This window comes from Siphateles boraxobius, unplaced genomic scaffold (assembly GCF_051911475.1).
Source record: "Siphateles boraxobius isolate OS27281-9 unplaced genomic scaffold, OSU_SipBor_1 8, whole genome shotgun sequence".
Classification (NCBI taxonomy): Eukaryota; Metazoa; Chordata; class Actinopteri; order Cypriniformes; family Leuciscidae; genus Siphateles; species Siphateles boraxobius.
Window position 1 is genome coordinate 295,057 of NW_027509208.1, and position 20,158 is coordinate 315,214.

The 20,158-nt window shown below is 37.3% G+C and overlaps 1 protein-coding gene across 1 annotated transcript in view; it reads left to right on the top strand.

The window, feature by feature from the left end:
- Positions 1-20,158, top strand: part of nkain2 (sodium/potassium transporting ATPase interacting 2) — a 185,534-nt gene that overhangs the window by 55,874 nt on the left and 109,502 nt on the right. Inside the window, exon 3 of the mRNA XM_077219870.1 lies at positions 9,497-9,577. Coding sequence (XP_077075985.1) covers positions 9,497-9,577 — 81 coding nt within the window. The remainder of the gene's footprint in view (positions 1-9,496; positions 9,578-20,158) is intronic.

Below are 20,158 nucleotides of genomic sequence, written 5' to 3' on the forward strand. Positions count from 1 at the left end.
ACCATCTCCCTTCCTTCACTCAGACAGTCTCTCTCTCTTTCTCTCTTGAACAAACTAATAATATTTTCAATCAGCCTCCTAAGAATGTATTTTAGACAGAATGTAAATTCCTTACACTAAACTTTGACCATTGTTATTCAGACTTTTCTCAGATCTACAAAGCTGTCTTCATCTTTAGCCACCACCATGTCCAGTGACCTTCAGGAGTTCAAACTATGTCATAGACATATTAGCTCAAAATCAACACTTCTATACATTTTCTTGCCTATAAGGCAACCAATATCACAAAAAGTTTTGCTACTGTCTCCACATCAGATAATTGCACCCACCTGTGGTCTGTATGTTAATGACGTTTAGACACCCCATTGTCTGATAAGGTTCCCTGTGTCTCACACCGGCCCCATTTATACAATTGACTACCATTTGCTCAGGATGTGTAATCCCAATGGTGAAGAAACAAAATAACTTCACTTCTTTTATCTGATAATTAAGCCGTTTTGGAGGATGAGTTCATTCTAAAGTATATTTGGGAGTGGACCTCTCTGATGCTCTTGGCCCAAAGTAGCATCATATCCACTCTCTTCGCACAGAAAACACCTCCACAACCTGGTGGGCAGGTGCCCCAGTGGTGATGAAAGTCCTGGCTTGGGTTGTCCCCCTATGGCCATCGGAAGATCTTACCCGTCTCTGGGCTGACATCCAGCGCACTGGTTACAGCTCCATCCAATTGGGCAGAATTATCAGAGAGGCTCTTCTAAAATTTGACAATAATAAATACAAACTTTTCTTAGGTGTGGGTGAGAAGACATTCAAGAACCCTCACAGCCAGTAGGAGTGTCCTAAAACAATAACAACAGTATTTAATCAAATCAATCTATTAGACATCCTCAACAAAATCGCAATGCTTAGATTATACTCAGAGAATTTAGATCACAACTGTACATTCAGTGTACTTCATCTGTAGTCGGAGCCATCGGTGGAGGCTAAATGAGACAAAGAAGTTACTGGTTCTAAAATAGGCTAAAAATGTCACCTCTATCGTTTAAGGTCTGTATTATTATTTTAAAGACTTCTTTAAAGTCACTCAGTTTTATTTCTAAAACATTTACAAATTGTCCTCTAAATTTATCAAATCTGAACTACCTGTAGCATGATTTGGTTTAGCTTTTCCATATCTATGATTTTCAACTGAAACATTGTGCTCAGACAGCTTTCTGCTGACATTGAATGAGAGAGAGACTCTTGAGGCATTCAGGACTGGTACATTTGCATTTTCATAAACTTCTAACTTCAGGCTTTATATACCATCTTTTTAACTCTAGCCCAGCTTAAGGCATCTTTTCCATAAATTACATGTATTTTCAATACAAGCATAATTTTTATAGTTTTCTTTTGCCCATACAGGGAATTTAGACATTACAAATTTCCACTCAGATTGAGTATCTGTCATACTGGCAGTTTCAGCCCCAGCACACATCAGATTCAGATTATCAAATTGTTTCAGCCAAATCACAAGCTAAAATCTTCTAAAATCAACACATCAGCTTCTAGTTCTTTCATGGTCAACACTAACAAGCTCTCTGTTCAATCGAATGTCATTTACATTTAGCAACTGTTGTTTCCCCTAACGCTGCTTTTGCTTAGCCTATTTTATCTTTATAAAAATAATAATCTTTCAAATTTCATCTAAATTTTAGTTGTCAGGTTCTCAATTACCATAATTTAATACCCGACTTCAATGTTTTCTCTAGGAGTTTACCAATCTGCAATTAGGATCAATACTAACCTTTGAGGCTGCGCTCTCTGCTTGTGATACATTTTTATTATCACTATAAATCATTCATTAGATTTGTCTCCCTATATCATCTAAAACCTTATTAAAGCATTTCATTCAAAACACAATCATCCTTTTATTTACCGGTACCTTTAAAATACTTTACAACTCATTTAGTCTTATCTGTAATTTTACGTCAACCGGTACTTTTTATAATTCTTTCCTTTCAAAAGGAATTCCTTGCACTTAAATCTTTCAATCTTCTTACAACTTTCAAAAGTTCCATCTATCAACTTTCTTTAGTTCCTTCTCAGAACAAAACTTCAATATTGTCATTTAAATACTGTTGTACTTTCAAAACATTTACAGTCACTGCAAAATGACCCCCGCTGACCGCAATAAAACACTCTCTGTTATCCTGCCTATTGTTTGGTCACGTGAGCTTTCAAAACAGCTCCAGCTTACTTCACACCCCTGAAGCAATGTGTCCTATTCAGGAAAAGCAAACAGAGCCACTGACAGTTCTCTGCATTTTTTCCCCCACTGTCCCAGCTGCAAATACAATTACAATAGCCGAATCATATAGTCTTCATCATATTAACCTTAATCTACTTTCTAACTCATATTAACACAGAATTGTCTTCAAATTTGTATCATTTTTTTGGCACTTTCTTTGTTTTGAGCCAGTCAAGTTATTGTTTATCTTTCCAATCAGAATCAAACTTTTATAAAAACATCATATCCGACATTGTTCATTATTGATTTTCCATAATCTTTAGACATAGCTGTCTTTACATCATACTAATTTTGTATTATCATCAACACTAATTACAGAACAAGTACATATCTAATATCTGGAAGTCGGGCTAAATAAGCAAGCACTGTTGCTGTACTCCCAGTACAGCTGGACCCTCAGTCACTCCTTATTAGATACAGACATCATCTACAAAACAACCAGGATATATGCATTCGTTTTTTATAAAACTATAATTTTCCAATTCCTTTTATAATAAACGAAGGTTGATGGTTAATCCATCTTTTCACTACCCCCTTTTATAGACCCATTAGGTTCAAAAACACAATGGTTATCAAACTAAAACTAAACATCATCTGCAAATCTCTTTAAGGTGAGGGCTTCAGAGCAGAGCTGCTTACAGCATTTGCTCTCTTCTGTCTCACTGTTTGTGTCATGACTGTTCAGTTACTATTCATACAGTATAAAGAAATTTAGCATGTCATCAATTTCATCAACACTGGTTTGAAAACTTATTCTTCTATCAAATGGTAAATCTGCAGATTCAACTTAATCTTATCATTATTCCTCAGTTCCACCTCTACTGTTTCCCAGAAACCACAAGATTCTATTATTCGTCTCAGTCATTACACAGACAGCTATCATAGCCGTTAGCACCTTCAACTTTTGTTATAAAAATATGGCAATCTATTCTTCAATACCCTTGTTTTCATAACATTAATACAATACAGCACATTCACATCATCATTTCAATCATTATTTTATCATTAAAATATAGATTTTTTTCCCATTCTGCTTAATGAAAACATTCCTTATCTTTATACCAAATTAATCCCTGTTAATATACTCAATGCCTTATTTTATTATGAAACTCACTTTTCATACCATTTAAACAGTTAATTTGACTTCCTTAAATTCTGTCTGAAATTTTATTTTCATCACATATAGTTTTCTACTATATTTCTTCTCAATCTTTCCCTACATGCCAGTTCCTTCTGTATTTGTTTTCGTTCCCTCCTATCTGCTTCCTCAAGCCAACAATCTGTCTGCTCACATTCTTTAGACTAAAACAAGATGCAACAACTCTGTTGCTTTTTTTTTTTTTTTTTAAACTGTCCTTTTCACAACATTCAATCTTATTTTGCTCAGTGTCCCTTCTTCAGGAAAATCATGATATTTTATCAACTTTTCTGTCATTTTTATACATTTATGTCCATAATTCTTTTTCATTTGACCGAAAACTTTTGTTTAAAAATTAGCTAGCTTACCGTTAACGTTGACTCCATATTGGCTGAATCTCTCTCTTGGATTTTTCCTTTTGACGCGCGTTTTACTAATCTGTCAAACGTCTTCGACAGATCCGACTTTTTCACCCAAAATCGGCCAGGTTTTAGCAAATTATGATCTGTAATTATGGTTTACTCAATCTTTCCGCGCACCCAATCAATCAAGCGTGCACAAGAATTAGTTCAAGCGCGTTTCTTCCGTACGCTGTTTTACATAGAATTAACTCAAGCGCTTTTACTGGAATTAATTAAGTTACAATCAAAGATTTTGAATAAACCAGTACTTCAGTTGTGACTCTTCCTGTTCACCTACGAGCAATTATGGTACTTCTGTTCCCACCTACAGGAGCTTAGTTTTTTTGTAGAGACCGGTCTGATTCTGTCAGATCAATCTCTCCCTCAAAACTTACTCTGCTCGTACCAAAGAGACAAACTCAGCCAATATGGTTCATGTTCACTCACAATTATATCAAATTACACCGCACAAAATAAAATAATTTTACTGTCTCTTACCTGAGATGCTTTTACTGCCACCGAGTTCTTTCTGATTCCAGTGGGTTCCTCCTAGCCCTGATAGCAGTTTTGGCTCTTCTCTCTAAATTTGGCGAGGTAAGATCAAAGCCTGTGCTTTGAGATGATCAATTCGTCAAATCCGCTGTCAGGACCAGAAGAAAACCTCAAGGAATCCCACTTCTGACACCAATCTGTTGCGGCAAAAACAATAACTAACAATATAGCATCACAGCATAAGAGACATCAGGATTCCAAATTAGTTTTAAAAGATTTATTCTTGCAAGAAGTTCCCAGTCCATCCATACAGTCCAGCTGTAGGCGGAGTGAGACCTTGAGCAGCGGGCTGCCAGCAGTCTTATACTGTTCTATCTCTTGTCTAAACAAGAGGAACAAAGGAACATTATGACTACCCCAAAAGCAGAGGGTCTTCTCACCTCTGAAGTCAGAGGTCACTTGCCCAACCACCTGCTGATTGTCTCACACACACCTCCAAGCTGTATAAACATACCAACAGGAAAACAGGGTCCTCTGTTCTCGTACACAGCACAGATAAAGAACTAAAATCAATGAGAATATAAAAATTTCTACAACAGTACATAACAGCTACCGTAGATGCGACACGCATTTGAAAAAGCGAGGCGCTGAAGAGCACAATTCGTTTGAATGCAAAATACAATTTCACCGCTAGATGGGAGAAATTCCTACACAATGTCCCTTTAATTTGATTTGTAAATAATAATAAAAAAGACCAACATTTGTGTCACATTATCACATCTCTACTAAAATAAACCCTAAACTCTGAACCAGCCTAAACTTGTTTGCTGGTCTTAACTGCTTTAATATGGTCTGGTGACCCAGTCTGGCTAAGCTGTCGTTTAGCTGGTTTGCTGGAAAATAACGCACAAAAATAACATTACGATGTTCAGTAATCAATATCGGTAGTACATTGAGTTTCATTTATTGACATAGAACTTAGGTTTAATGTTCATGTTTCATGTTTTGTGATTTCACTGGAACGAATTGAGAGTCTCCGCAACAACTTTAAGTGATAAATGAAAGTGCCGATCTGTGTGAAGACTGCACAGTGTGTACGAGTACCAAGAGAACACTGTTGCCTTCTGCCACTGATAACAGTGGCAACAAGCACTCAGCATGTTTTCAAAAACAACACATTCCATTAACACAAACGAACAAATTGATGATCAACTTAAGATGTTTCTTTTGTATTAGGTACATTTGTACCACGAGATGTTTCAAAAAGTGATAGAGCCAATATCGACCCTGGCAAAAAGTGGTGGGGATGCATCTGACCAGCTGAAAAGTGCTTGAAACCTGTGTAAAGCAAAGCAAAAGACTAGCCTGGGAGATCAACTAAGACCAGCAAACTGATTTAGGCTGGTTTTAAGATTTGTTTTTGTTTTTTTCAGCAGGGATGTGAGCAAATTGTCCCTTCATTGGTCAGAATGTTTTTATAACCAAGGCGCAATGGATTTGTTGTAGCTTTCTTTCTCTTATTTTGTATTCCTTAAGGTAGTTTTGGTCTGACTTTTTGGTGCAGATTTAAGTGATAGCTGTGTTAATGTATGCCCAAACCAATTAAGGGAGAAAATGCATCTGGTTCTAAATCAAATGAATCATGTGAAACACCCTTACACCGTGTCTACACTGATGTAGTGACTGATTGTTGATTGTTGAAGATTGTTGTGACGCATCAGAAATGGAAGGGGGCATCAATTTACAGTCTATGACTCATTGCATCACGCTGCATCCAGTGTAGACAGAATCACTGATTATAATAAATTCTGTAGGCCGCTCGCATCGAGTGTAGACATGGTGTTACGCATGATTTATATTTGTATCCAGTCCATCAAGCAAGTTTTACCTAATATATGATATTGTGCAAGAAACAGTTGTTCAGCACAGATGAGATTAGACCGCATGTTGTGACAGCTTTTCTCTACAGTCGGGTACAACGGACATTTAACACCCTGGCCAGCGTAACAGAGAGATATCAATGTACTGACGGACCGGGTCATTGACTCAAATGTGACTCGGACCATGTCACCCAGTTGAGATGAAACAGATTGCCCTTTTTAGCGTTATGTGTCTCCCTTTGGAATAAACAATGCTCGTTTTTTTCAGTGAAGGAGCAGTGGCTGGCCAGAGAGATGGAGAGAGAGTCTCCTACAGAGATAAATTGCTCACATTCGAACATTACTCTTGCTTATATCTGTTTTGGGGATGCTGTCAGGCCAGATACATTTTTATTCTAATTCAACTTGGCACGTTCCAGTGGCTGGCAAATGGCCAAATGAGGTTCCACTACATGCCCACATCTTCTGTATCTAATGTCCTGACAACACGTCAGATTTCAAGATGGCAAAATTCCTCCCGTCTCCGAGTCTCAACGGTCTGGTGCGCTTTGTTTGTGGGGTAAGGTTAGGCTGAAACAGCCCTCGTCAAGTACGCGTTCATAACCTCCTCCCTCCGGATCAACTTGAATGTGTGTTAGAGATATCAAGCAGGATTATGAGACTTAATTGAAGTCAATCGCTCTGTCTAGACCCCCTCCTGCTCTAACATGCGGAGGAGGCTCCTTCTTATACAGCAGAGCATGGAAGACAGGAGATACATCACCCATTCTAGTTGGAAGACAATCATGATGTGTTGACCTTTGCCCCTGGCCTGAGGCGCTCACGATTCTTTGCATATAACTACAAATCTGTAAATAAAGAGCAGCTACATTGCAAGGTTTGACCCCGAGTGAGTCAACCCTCTTGTACAAGGTCAGCTTTAATAAATGGCTGCTATAATGCTCAACTTGAAAATCATAATGGCTAGATTCAGCAACAAATCATGTGTAAGACTTAATAAACGGCTGCCCAGGATTGTTTGCACTTAAGATGTATTGAGCAGTAGCGTTGTTACAACTAGTTTAAAGGGGATCTTGGCAACTATTTCAACTATTTCAAAACCGTTTAGAAATCATTTGGATGGTTAAATAACCTGTTCTGGTGAGAATGGTGAGTTTCTCCACTCCCCCCAGCGTTCCCAGGCGGAAAACCAACCTTGCAACATGAGGATTAACGTCCCCGTAAATTGGAAATAGGAAGTCTCGTGAGAAACGAGAACGAGCGAGAAACACAAACTGCTTTACGCCAATTCGAGATAAACACACACGCCATATGATACTGTGTATGATGTATTACCCACTTCGGTAGACAGAGCTCCACACGATAAAGTTGGCCGGCTCCGATAAAAACAAATGCAGATGAGCAGCGGGAGAAGGGGGGAGGAGGGGCCGCAAGTGAGTTTTTTTACGACAGTGTTGTGAAATATACGCCTCAAAGCTGTAGGAGCTCGTTGAGAAAACATTCGACAACAAAAGTGAAAATCAGTGAAGAAAAGGCTTGAGTTGCCAAGTTCCTCTTTAACTATTTTTCTCAGTATTGTCAGTTTTTAAGTAATTTAGCTTTTCATTATCAAAGCTTTTTTATTTTATTGCTGGGTAGCATCGACAAACTTATTTTTAAAATTACAAATTACATTTTCCCTTACAAATTAAATTTTTTTTAATCAAATGTGTGTCCATTTGTTGGTTGTGGAGAAACCAACCAATTAGCAAATGAATAAATATATATTAGATAAAATTTTATATGACTATTTATATTATTCCATGCATATTCAAAAATATGAAGTATTAAATGTAGTTAATGTAGTAAATGTAGTTAGACATGTAGCTTTTAGCTAACTAGCTATCTTCTCTAAATAATAGCTTTCAGCATAGCTTTGATAATTTATCGGTAGAGCGCTGGGTTGGTAACTTAGCTAGCTATAATTTTGAGTGGCTTGCCAAACACTGTTACAGATCAGGATCTTGATGAGTTGGGATTTCAACAGAATTGGTCACTCCCCATAGTTGAATGGTAATGACAGGAAAATAAATTCTCTGAATTGCAATTTAAAGAAATGCTAATAGATCTATCTATCTATCTATCTATCTATCTATCTATCTATCTATCTATCTATCTATCTATCTATCTATCTATCTATCTATCTATCTACTGTATATATATATATATATATATATATATATGTGAATTGCTCTATAGTTCAGTCTTCATAAACACCTGCACAGTTGCATTTTTAAAAACAGAGATTTTAACAAGCCAACATACAAAGTCTGACTATCTTTGCTTTCCTAGTTAAAAATTAGTGATATGAATTTCTTTGAATTTTAATTCAGATTTTTTGCATTCAAATTCTACATGATGTAGCCCAGTTTAAATTCAGGCATTGGATTAAAAATTTAGCAGTCATTCTTAGTTCAATTCTGAATGATGCACAATCCTAGCAGAGAGGTAGTACATTTGTAACGGGAGGTTGAAGTGTCTTTGCACATGCTCATTTTTATCAAAGCTAAGTTCATATTGATTTATCTATTAGAGCCACTTTTGGGGAGCTACTCGAAATGCATGTCGCTAACTGCTCATTTTCAAGCGTTAAAGGCCGAGTTTTTCCGCTCAAGTCCCATCAGGTAATTCAGATTGATTTTGCATTTCCCCTCGCTCAGTATTTCATTTGTACTCACCTGTCTCACTTTCAATTGGATCAGATAAGTGTTATTTTATCTAAAGATCACTGCCTGCCTAACAGACCTCTGAGTTCTCACGCGGCGTACATCTCACATTTTAATCAGCTGCTAATGCTCATGAGCAAATTCAGCCCCCCGCGCTACTCTCGTCTTTTGAACAAATTCGTTTAACATAATAGCAGTTTGCTGCATTCCCTAATGATGCGAAACGGGATGAGACCTGTGTTTATTTAACAAAAAATTACTTAATTTTAAGAGACACCCCCCCTGCGACGTTTACAATTTTGCTGGGGAATACGTTTCATCGTTTCATTATCACATCCCTCTATTTCGATAAGCGTTAAACTCATGAAACGGGGAACGAGCCACCCTCACAAACTCCCACACAGGGCTCTTGCTTCCACTGTGAATTGCATCGCCTGCCCGTATTGCTTCTTTGGCAGATTCTAGATTTGTGGAGGCAGAATGTTTTAAGGAACACACATTGGAGAATTAATTACAGAGAAAATATCCCACTTACGCCAATTAATCACACATATGCAAGCAAAAACACCATGTTCTTGTCTCTTTTACAGTATGCGGTTTGGTTGGTGCTGTGGGTCGCCTGGAATGTCTTCATCATCTGTTTCTATTTGGAAGTGGGTGACCTATCAAAGGTAGGCTAACATCTGATCTTGTACTTCTTTTGCACTGTATAATCCCTCAGCCTGGGTATCAGTGTTTTCTGTTTATGTCTAAGCTCTGTAAGCATTTTACTAAGTGTTGTTCATGAATTTGAAAGTGGCTTTTTTTTTAAGGAATATGTTACAGATCATCAACCTGCATTAGTATTAGGTCAGGAAAGACATGTATTGGTTCTTTTATCAGTATTTCAGAGTCACAGCTGAGTCTACATTAAAATCCTTTCTAGAGCTGGGGTCAGTTTGCCTAGTGAGATTAACAACTCAATCTAGATTTTTTTTTATAGTATCTTTCTTTCTTTGCTCGTATTGTACTTATATCATTTTTATAGTTTTGATATTTTAACTCTTTGCCTTCCTGTTTTTTTTTGTTTGTTTTTTTTAAGTTGCGAGTCAGTGCCAGCATTTTTTATCATTTTCACAAAACTTTAATGGCCCCCAGAATATTTTGTTGTTTGACATTAAATACATCAAAAGAAAGGACATTGTGAAAAAACTATTCTAGCTTCATGCATTTTTTTATCAACACTTGAATGTAGATTGAGTAAATCCAGTCCATCAACAAAGCTTGCGCAGTCCTATATCTCTTTATGGGTTCGACAATTCATTCTGTAACATTAGGCAGTTTTGATTTAAATGAAATTGAATGTTTGATGATCGCAGTAGCTTACATGTGCGTAAGCAATCTTCTAAGCTTCTTCTTCGCTTGATTTTGAATTCGGGGATTGTGTACTCTTTAAGAAGATGTATAACAGCACCCCCTATATAACAGTGAAAACATGGATTGCCAGAAAAATATGTCAATGGCGGGGAAAGAGTTAAGCGGTGGTGCATCAATTAGCATGCTCTTATACACATTCAGATAGACGTCTTTGGTTGTCTTGGCTGCCATGACTGTTGTTGTTTTTAAACGGCTTGCCAACTTTAAGAAATTCTAACTTTTATATCCCTGTTGCACTCCATTTAGTTGTTTTTTAAGTGTAAAATATCGAGATACCAGCAATTGCATATCAATGCATTAACAACCACTCAGAAAACTTCAGCAACCCCATAGCAACATAATGACAACCATTCAGAACATTCAAGCAACCGCATGGCAACGCAATAACATCCACTCAGAACACCTTAGCAACTGCATACGTAGCAACACACTGACAACCACACAGAACACCCCAGTAACCGCATAGCAACGCAATAACAACCACTCAGAACATCCCAGCAACTGCATAGCAACACAATAACAACTACTCAGAACACCTTAGCAACCACATAAGTAGCAACACAATGACAATCACTCAGAATGCCCCCACAACCACATCTGCCCCCACGACCACTCAGAACACCTTAGCCACTGCATGACAACGCAGTGACAACCAATCAGAACACCTTAGCAACCTGATACATAGCAACGTAATTACAACCACTCAGAACACCTTAGCAACTGCGATGTCTTGGTGCCCATCTACAACACTCTAGCATCTTAGCGGTTAGTTTTGCACAGACAAGCGCACTTATTCTTCCAAAACTGTAAACATCTAATTCTTGTATATAGTTTTTTCCTTTCCCCTCTATTTTCCCATCTTTGCCTCCTTCATTTCAGCTAATAATAAATTATTAAATAGTCCATCGTCTGCTCATGTGTGTAGAAATAGCGAGCAAATATGTTCTTAAAATTTCAAATACTGTACCCAATTACATGTGAAACCAGCCACGAAACTTGATTATTAGATCCATGGAGACCTTTACATTTTTATCCTGAATGCTCTTTTGGTTCAATGTCAGCAGAGCAGACCCCTACTTTTATTTAGATTTCTATTTATCATCAGCTGCTTCAGTTCAGTGTCAGTGCAAGCTTTTATATAGGCACTTCAGGCCACTGGTCAGGAAGCGACGGTCTGTAATTGCAGGCCATAGATTATCGCTATTCGCTACCCAAAAAGTGTCCCATCATTTACTCACCCTCAAGCCACCCTAGGTCTATATGACTTTCTTCTTTTAACCAAGCTATAATAAATAATATCCTGGCTCTTCCCAGCTTTGCATTGAATAGTGTCCCCTTAAGTGTCCCCTCAATTTTCCCCTTTTTAGTTTCTGAAGGTCCAAAAAGCACATCCATCCATCTTAAAAGTAATCCATACGACCTCAGTGAGTTAATAAATGCCTTCTGAAGCGAAGCGATGGGTTTTTGTAAGACAAATTTTAATATTTAGAGGTCAGCCTTCTACCGGAACTCGGCTCTATCGTGAACGTGCGTATGGCCATTGCCGGAAACCAGTGATTGTAGTTTATAAAGTTTTAAATATGGATATTTTTCTTACAAAAACCCATCGCTTCGCTTGTCAGACTGTATGAACATGACCCCCATTGTAAGCCATGTCACACTGAAGGATCTCAGTTGTCATTAATGTCAGACTGTACAAAAAACGTAAAAAAAACAGATGCACGTTCGAAAACTCAAACAGAGTTTACCATTATTAATCCGTGACACGTTCTGTGACTACGAGCTGCATTACATGCGCGATTGAAATGGTGGCTAGCAAAGAAAAACAATCTCTAGTGTTAATGTTGATGTGGTTGGAGAAAGCGGTGGTTTGTTGTTGTCGCACTAATTGTGTCATTAGTTTCTGCGCTCATGATATTTGATTTGCCGGTTGTCGTAGGAGAAGTCACACTGCTGGACTGTGCGTCAAATCTTCTGACACTGCCAGAATTTCATCTGAGGTAAAACTTGATCACAGTGGTCATTTATTTCTGTCGGCGATCATGTCAAACTAGCGATCAAATACTGTAGATTTTAGCCTAGGATAAGAGGACTCTTAGGATTTGCAAAATTTGTCTCAGACAGCCAAATAAAACATCGTACAGTGTGCATTAGTCTGCAGAGAATATGTGTATGACAGCATTGGTCAAAAGATTGTTTTCACAAAAAGTGTTTCCAGGTATAAGGTGGACAGAAGTGATGTAGTGTATTGCTGATGATAAAAACGCAAATGTCTGCACTCCTTTCCTTGGGCACAGATCTGTAATGGAGATTGATCCTTTTAATCTCTAAATCACCTAGAAATGTCTGGCAGTCAATCTGGTCTTCTGGTTGATATGTCATTAACGTGCAATCTTATCAAGCATCTCAGATGACAGAATGAACATTTCACTTTAGATCTGCTTTGCAAGCTAGGGTGTCAAAGATGTCAGACGGATCGCCGGCTTCAGCTATCATTTCTCTGTTATAGCCTCTCATGCCATCAGGTTCTGATGTGTCACACATCAAGGTTTTTATATTAGTGAAGTCATGGCTTACAAGATCAGGATAGCAGATCCAAGAGCAGGATAGATTATTTTAGGGTAGATTCCTTGTTATACAACTCAGTTTAGTTCTTCTTTTTTTCCACTTTTGTCCTTTTTGATGAGGAGGCCAAGCGACCATCACCTTGCTTTGACATATTTCTTGTATCTGGATATTCTTTAGTTGCACCTTGCATTCCATTTGAGTCTTAGTTAAAAACAAAACACACAGTTAGTGATGTTAAATTGAATTAGAAGTGAGGAAAATGTAATAAAATTAAATAAAATAGGCCGGTAGAGAGATGTGGTTGAGGATTTATCGAAAGTGGAATAATTTATGGAATATTGTTCATTAAATCCAGTTCATTAAGGCCAGTGTCTGTTGTGAGAATAGAATAGAAAATAGATGCAACCTCTATTGAAAGTGAATGATTTAAAAATGTGTCGCTTCAACTCACATATATTGTTCCTCACGGGAGACTCCAATCACAATAGAGATGTTGCTGAGCGAATTATGAAATTTCCCTCTCCTTTTTGTTTCATGAATATTTAATTTCTTGCTTCGTTTAAAGGGTTAGTTTACCCAAATAAAAAAATTCAGCATGACCCTCATGCCATTCCAAATCTGTTAGAATGTATTATATTTAGTATAATTTTAGTATTATGTAATTTAATATTTTGAATTATCTTTTATTTTTATGTATTCAATTTTCATTTTAACTTTATTTTAAAAAAAGTGTATTCACACTTGGCATGTTTGGTTCGATTGGTGCAATTGCTATGTTAATGCTGTTATGTTAATTTGAATAAATATGAACGCTGCCATCCAAATCCTGGTGCACACCAAAGAAACTCTAGTGCAGTTCGAATTAAATATTAATGCAACATGGACCAAAGACATGTAAACGATCCAAACACGGGACATGATGATAAGAAGGACAGAATACTCAAGCATACCTGTTTTTTTCTTGTCATAGTCCCAATGTTGTCCATCACAATTCAGTACAGGCACCAGAACCGCATCTCCTTGAAGCTGATTTTTTTCTTTTTTTGACTCCTTTACACATTTTATAAGCTCTTCACGAGTTCTCAGCTGATCAAAATGCCATCATATATAGGCATACAATGAGCACATTTAGCCCAGCACACAACATTGTTTTGGATGTTCAGTAAGTTCCATCTGAAAATGTACGTCATAAAAACCGACCAATCAAGTTGTGAATGTATCCCTATGCCTTTAGGTTCGGTGTTAAAAGCGGACCAGGACTATTTTTTTATTTATTTTTTTTAAACTTTTTTTAGTACAGCTTTATTTCAGGTAGTTGCCTATCTAATTTTTGTTAGTTTTTTAAGTTTAAGTTGTTCGTCTTATATATATATATAATTTTTTTTTTTTTTTTTTTTTTTTTTTTTTTTACTTTATTTGAGATTTAAGTCATTTGACAAAAATGATTTTTAAGTCAACAATAACAACTCTGGTCCAAAGAACATTGGACCACCTTGACTTTTGTTTTTATGGACAACAAAAAAAATCTTCTTTTGAGGGTGATTAAATAACAACAGAACTTTCATTTTGTGAAGGACTATCCCTTTAAAGGGGTCCTACTGTATAATGTCTTTTTCACAAGATGTGAAATAAGTCTCTGATGTCCACAGAGTGTAAAGTTTTTGCTCAAAATACCCCACAGATATTTTTTATAGCATGTTAAAACACTGTTTAAGTGTTTTTTAGGAAAGTGAGGAAAAACGCGCCGTTTTTGTGTGTGTCCCTTTAAATTCAAATGAGCTGCTGCTCCCAGCACAGAGGGCGGAGCTTCAAGAGCTCATGTGTTAACAGCTCTGATTACCTAACACAGACACACATTAAAAATCTCAAAAACTTTTAGCCTTTTATGCTCAAACCAGTGTCGGACAAAGATGGAGAGACTCAAGAAGAAGTGACAGCATGTAAAATGCAACAGGACATTTCTGAATGGTTAGTTGATGAATTTATGTAGCTGATGTGGAGTTAACTATTTTCTAGTCATTGATTAGCATATTCTGTCATGATAATCTATAAATCTCGTTCCCGGGGGTGGTGTTTATGTAAATTTTAGGGTTAGTGATGTCACTAAAGCCTTGTTTATACTCGACACGTCCGCACGAGGGCAAAGGTGCGGCAAAAATGACGTCATTGCGGTGTGGGTGGTCGTGCGCGTTGGGTGACCCCATTTCGCCTGGCGGTGTGCACGGCACTTTTTGTAACATCGTGCGCGGCGCCGCATCTGAAGATGAACGACTTCGAGGTGACTTTGTCCGAGCTGGTACGTCTGTACCAGCATGTTTATGATCCTTCTATACACATAGAGACATTTGCATTGGCGACCATAAAAGCCTTTCATTTTGTGAATAGGAACACATTTGCATTAAGCACCCAGTTTGCTATTGTCTAAAGTAACTGCTTACATTTACAAAATAAGCCTACAATAGCAGAAGTAAGCCCTGCTGATGAAATTAAGGTTTAAACACTCTTCAATAAGGCTTCAGTTGTTTTACTAGTTTACATGCAGTGAAAGTACAATAAACCTACTGCATTTATTACTCATTTTTATATGAATTTCAGCAATTAATAAACAACTAATAAACTGCAAACTACTTCTTCACTGCTGATTCCTGGTGGTTTAGAGGAGAATTACTCCGAGTCGCCCCCTGTCGTTTCACAGAATAGCACTACGGCGAGCGCATCAAGTATAAACGCCTCGTCCGTTTGGGGAGGTGAGCGCGCAGTCAGCAGAGACTCGCGCTCGTGCGGACGCGTCGAGTATAAACATGGCTTAACCCATGAAGAAGCTCATTGTAGTCCCTACCAGCCGTTGTAGTCCCTAAAAAGCGATTTCTGTAAAAGAAAATATCTCCCATTGCTTTGAACTTTGAGCATCGCAACTTTGCAGATGTTGTTTATGCTCAAACAGCAACATTACACACTGACTAAAGTTTAAAAAGTGAAATCATATTCAACCACCCTTTAAAACTATTTATAGTGATCAGTTCCTTTTCAGTTCTTTTTAGCGTTTACTGAACAAGTCTATAAAGAGAAGGCCAGCTGATGTGCTGCGGCTTCGCTGCTGTTGGTCCACTGGATTGGCAGTCCTGATGTGTCTTTCTGAAACTCGTTGTCAGAGGGGCTGGCAGCCTGTCACAGCTACAGCTTTGTGGGAAAAATCGAGAGCCTCCACAACCCTCTCGAGAGGCTCTGTGTGAGTCTTCATTGCTGTTAGACGCCCTCTTCGTTTTTTAACTGGAGAATTCGCAGAGCTTCACATCCCACAAGGGATCTTGTCATTTGTTGTCAGCTGGAGAAGAAAGTCACTTCGGTATCCTTGATGTCTTCACGGTCTCCTTTGGAAAAGAGAGAACTTGAAGAGGCTAACAAATGAAGTTTGTGGATCCGCCTCACAGAATTCACTCCCTAAGTCATCAACGCAACTTTAATTAGTTAGAAAAGTTATAGGATATTATTTAGCATAATTTATTTCCTCGTGACAGTGCAGTTCATGATTTATTAATGTGGGTGTAATGTGTTTAAGCAGCAGCGAATCCGTTGAGACCAGCACAGGCAATTAGATTTAAATCACACAGAAACAAATGAAGATAAATACAAGAGACAATTCCCTGTCTCTCGTTTTTTTAGGTCACACAGGACTCAATATTAGTCAAGATTCGCTCTGTTACTTATATGAGTAGGAAGTAAAGGTGCAGGAATGGGTACGTAAGATCCATCGCAAAAACCTAGTGAGCTGCCAACGGCGACAGCATTTTAAGAGCAGTTTTGATCCGGAAACCGCTCCAAAAGATTCAAAATTAATTGTTCTGCCTTCACATTCTAAGGCAGCGTTGCATGTTTATGTAGACTGCAGTTCCAGAATGCCTTTTGACAAGCTTTGTAAACAGTATATTTTTTATATATCTCAAAGTATATTTTAATTTGTTGCTTACCCTCTTTTTTTCTTGCGTACCGGCACTTCTAACAGGTTGCCAGTACTCTGACGACCCTCCCCAAACTCTCTTGCAAAACAACCACTTCATTGAAATTTCTTTGCACAGAATCTATTTTTTTTTTTTTTTTAATCTTAGAATGACTTAAAGGACAATTCCGGCCAAAAATGAGCCTAGGGGTAAATAACACATTGGTACCGGGTCGACCGTTCTCTATACACGAAGTGTACTGTCTTTATAAAGTATCTTCTTATTAAACTGTCTGTTCACTTAAAAAGTTCTCAATGCTTCGGCTTGCAGGTAGAGACCCTCATTATGCTAGCGTGTTAGTGTGGGGCTATTTAGAGCCTTGTTAGTGGTATTAACTAGCGATTTTTATTTTTACTTATTCTATGCCCTATACACTAGCATTATAAGCTAATCTGTGGTAATACTAAAATTAAAGATAAAACTGGGTACATTCGATTATCATGAAAACACATTCCAGAGAATGGTCGACTCATGTGTTTCCCATGTGTTATTTACCCCTAGGTTCATTTAAATACCCAAGATTTAACAAAACTATAATTCATACAAATAAAGTAGAATTACTATAGAGTCCCTTTCATTGATTACTCTGTTCAAATCCATTTAGCTGAGGCGCAACGTGGACGTGAGCCCAATCATAGCATTGCTAGTTAAGACTAACAGTTTCATGATTTATTGTTGATTTATTATCAAATGCCGAATTCTTCAATTATCACTTTGTGTACATTGGCCAGGCAATAATATAAAATAAAAATAATTAAAAGCAAGATAGTGGGCCAAATCAGTAGCCAGTCCGGACTTCTTTTAAAGTTTCTATTCATCAAAGAATCCTGAAAAAACATTCCACAAAATATTAAGCAGCTCAACTGTTTTCAACATGGATAATAATAAGAAATTTTTCTTGAGCAGCAAATCAGCATATTAGAATGATTTCTGAAGGATCATGTGACACTGAAAACTGGAGTAATGATGATGAAACTTCAGCTTTGCATCACAGGAATAAATTACATTTTAAAATATATTTAAAGAGAAGACAGTTATTTTTCATTCTAATAGTATTTTGGCACAAATAAATACAGCCTTGGTGAGCATAAGAGGTTAATTTAAAAAACAAAAAAATATCACCCACCTCAATTTAGGTTAGGTTAATAGCAATGAGGAAAAATACAAAGAATGACTGACATTTGAGGTAGTGGGCCCAATGTATGTGTGCAAGCATTTCCTGTTTATCCATATATTTTTTATAAATCTTAATGTGAATATTCAGGAGTTTATTGTCGGTCACAACCCCACCCGCCTATCTGCAAGTCCACATGTGCATGTTTGGAATGGGATTTGGGAGCCATTATTTGAGGATAGTGGTGTTGAGCAAAAGTGACAGCTGAGATTTTGAGGAGGTGGCCAAAGCAAATAGCACAGCAGCATCCATCCAGTCCACTAGTTTATACGCAAACACAGACAGTCTGGCGAGAGACGAGAGTTGCAGATTGCACCGCGCTTTGCAATCTGAAAGACGCTCCCATTACCACTACCCCATCCCTGAGGATAGATTGCATGCTTGCCTTGCTGCTTAGGTTCTAGTTTAGTGAGCGCTGTTGTATATTATGAGCTACCTGCATTCATGTTGACTATTTAACATTGTCTATACATGCAAACTCTCAAAGCTTAGCAAAGCTAAGTTTTAGGGAAAAAGATAAAATATTAGATATTGTTCAGACTGTGTCAAGCATTCTTCACAAAACTCGAAGGCAAATTCGTTCATATTGTGATATCATTTTTTTTTTACACAGTTTTGCTTCTCGGTCTATTCATTTTCAAATAAATGCTGTTCTTTTGAATGTTCTATTCATCAAAGAACCCTGAAAGAAAATGTATCACGGTTTAGTATAACTGTTTCAATATTGATATTAAGAAATGTTTCTTGAGCAGCAAATCAGAATGTTTCTGAAGGATCATGTGAGACTAAATACTGGAGTAATGATGCTGAAAATTCACAAGAATCACAGGAGTAAATTACATTAAAATATTAAAATAGCAAACTTTGTTGTTTAAAAGTGTAATAATATTTCACACAAAAAAAGTTTTTACTGTATTTTTGGTTCGCAGACGAGACTTCTTTCAAAAACATTAAAAAGTCTTATTGAGCATTAGTGTGACTGTGACATTATTCTCCATAGCTTCCCAATGCAAATTCAAAAAACTAACATGTTTGCCAGGTAGCATGAATAATATAAGTATTATAAGTATTATATTAGTATTTCACAGTTGATGTGGAGCTGTTGATTTTACTGTCAAAATAACAGCTTAATCCATAGAACCGCCGCCGTGGGTTTATTTCCCCCTTACAAAGAAGGCAGCTTAAAATGCCCAGCCTGTCAACATACTCCAATTCCTCATATTCAGTAAAATGTTGGAAGTCTGAAAAACTGTCAGGGGGTGAAAGTGATAAGGTGATTTATAGTCAGTTTCAGTGGGAGCTGGTGGGGAAAAGCTGGGCCTGTCAGCCCTGGCTTCTGAAAAACAAATGACTTTGAGCCCATCCAGTGGCTCAATAAGGCTATCATTCCCCATCAGGACACATCACTGCCACTTGGCCTGGAGAGAGGAGATGCTTGGGAAGGTGTTTGGGGCGCAGGTGAGTTCGGGCTACACCTGTGCGAGCTGCCCGCTCTAATGCGGTTCATTGGCTGACAGTAAAGCTCATATAGATAATTGTTTGCCTCACAGAACGCGGCACTGTGAACACAACACTTATTTCCCTCATAAGAAAGAAAATGATATGGTCTATGAGTTTTACAATACTCACTTTATTTGTTACTGGATTTTAAAGTGGAAACCACAAGCTTATTTTAATGAGAATGGGGGAGTTGTGTGGGGTAAAAATAGAGATGTATTTTTTTTCATGTATATAAATTGTTTGTTACTTGTATTGTTTAGTAAAGTGAATATGCAGTTAGTAGTTAAGGTTTGCGTTATAGCTTGGTGTTGGTTTTATATATATATATATATATATATATATATATATATATATATATATATATATATATATATTGTTTAATATTTATGCTCACCAAGGCTTCATTTATTTATTTTTAAAAATACAGTAAAACAGTGATATTGTTAAATATTATTACAGTTTAAACTGTTTTTTTCATTTTTAATATAAATGTTTCATATTCCTGTGACGGCAAAGCTGGATTTTTAGCATCATTACTAGTGTCACATGATCCTTCAGAAATCATTCTAATATGTTGATTGGCTGCTCAAGAAACA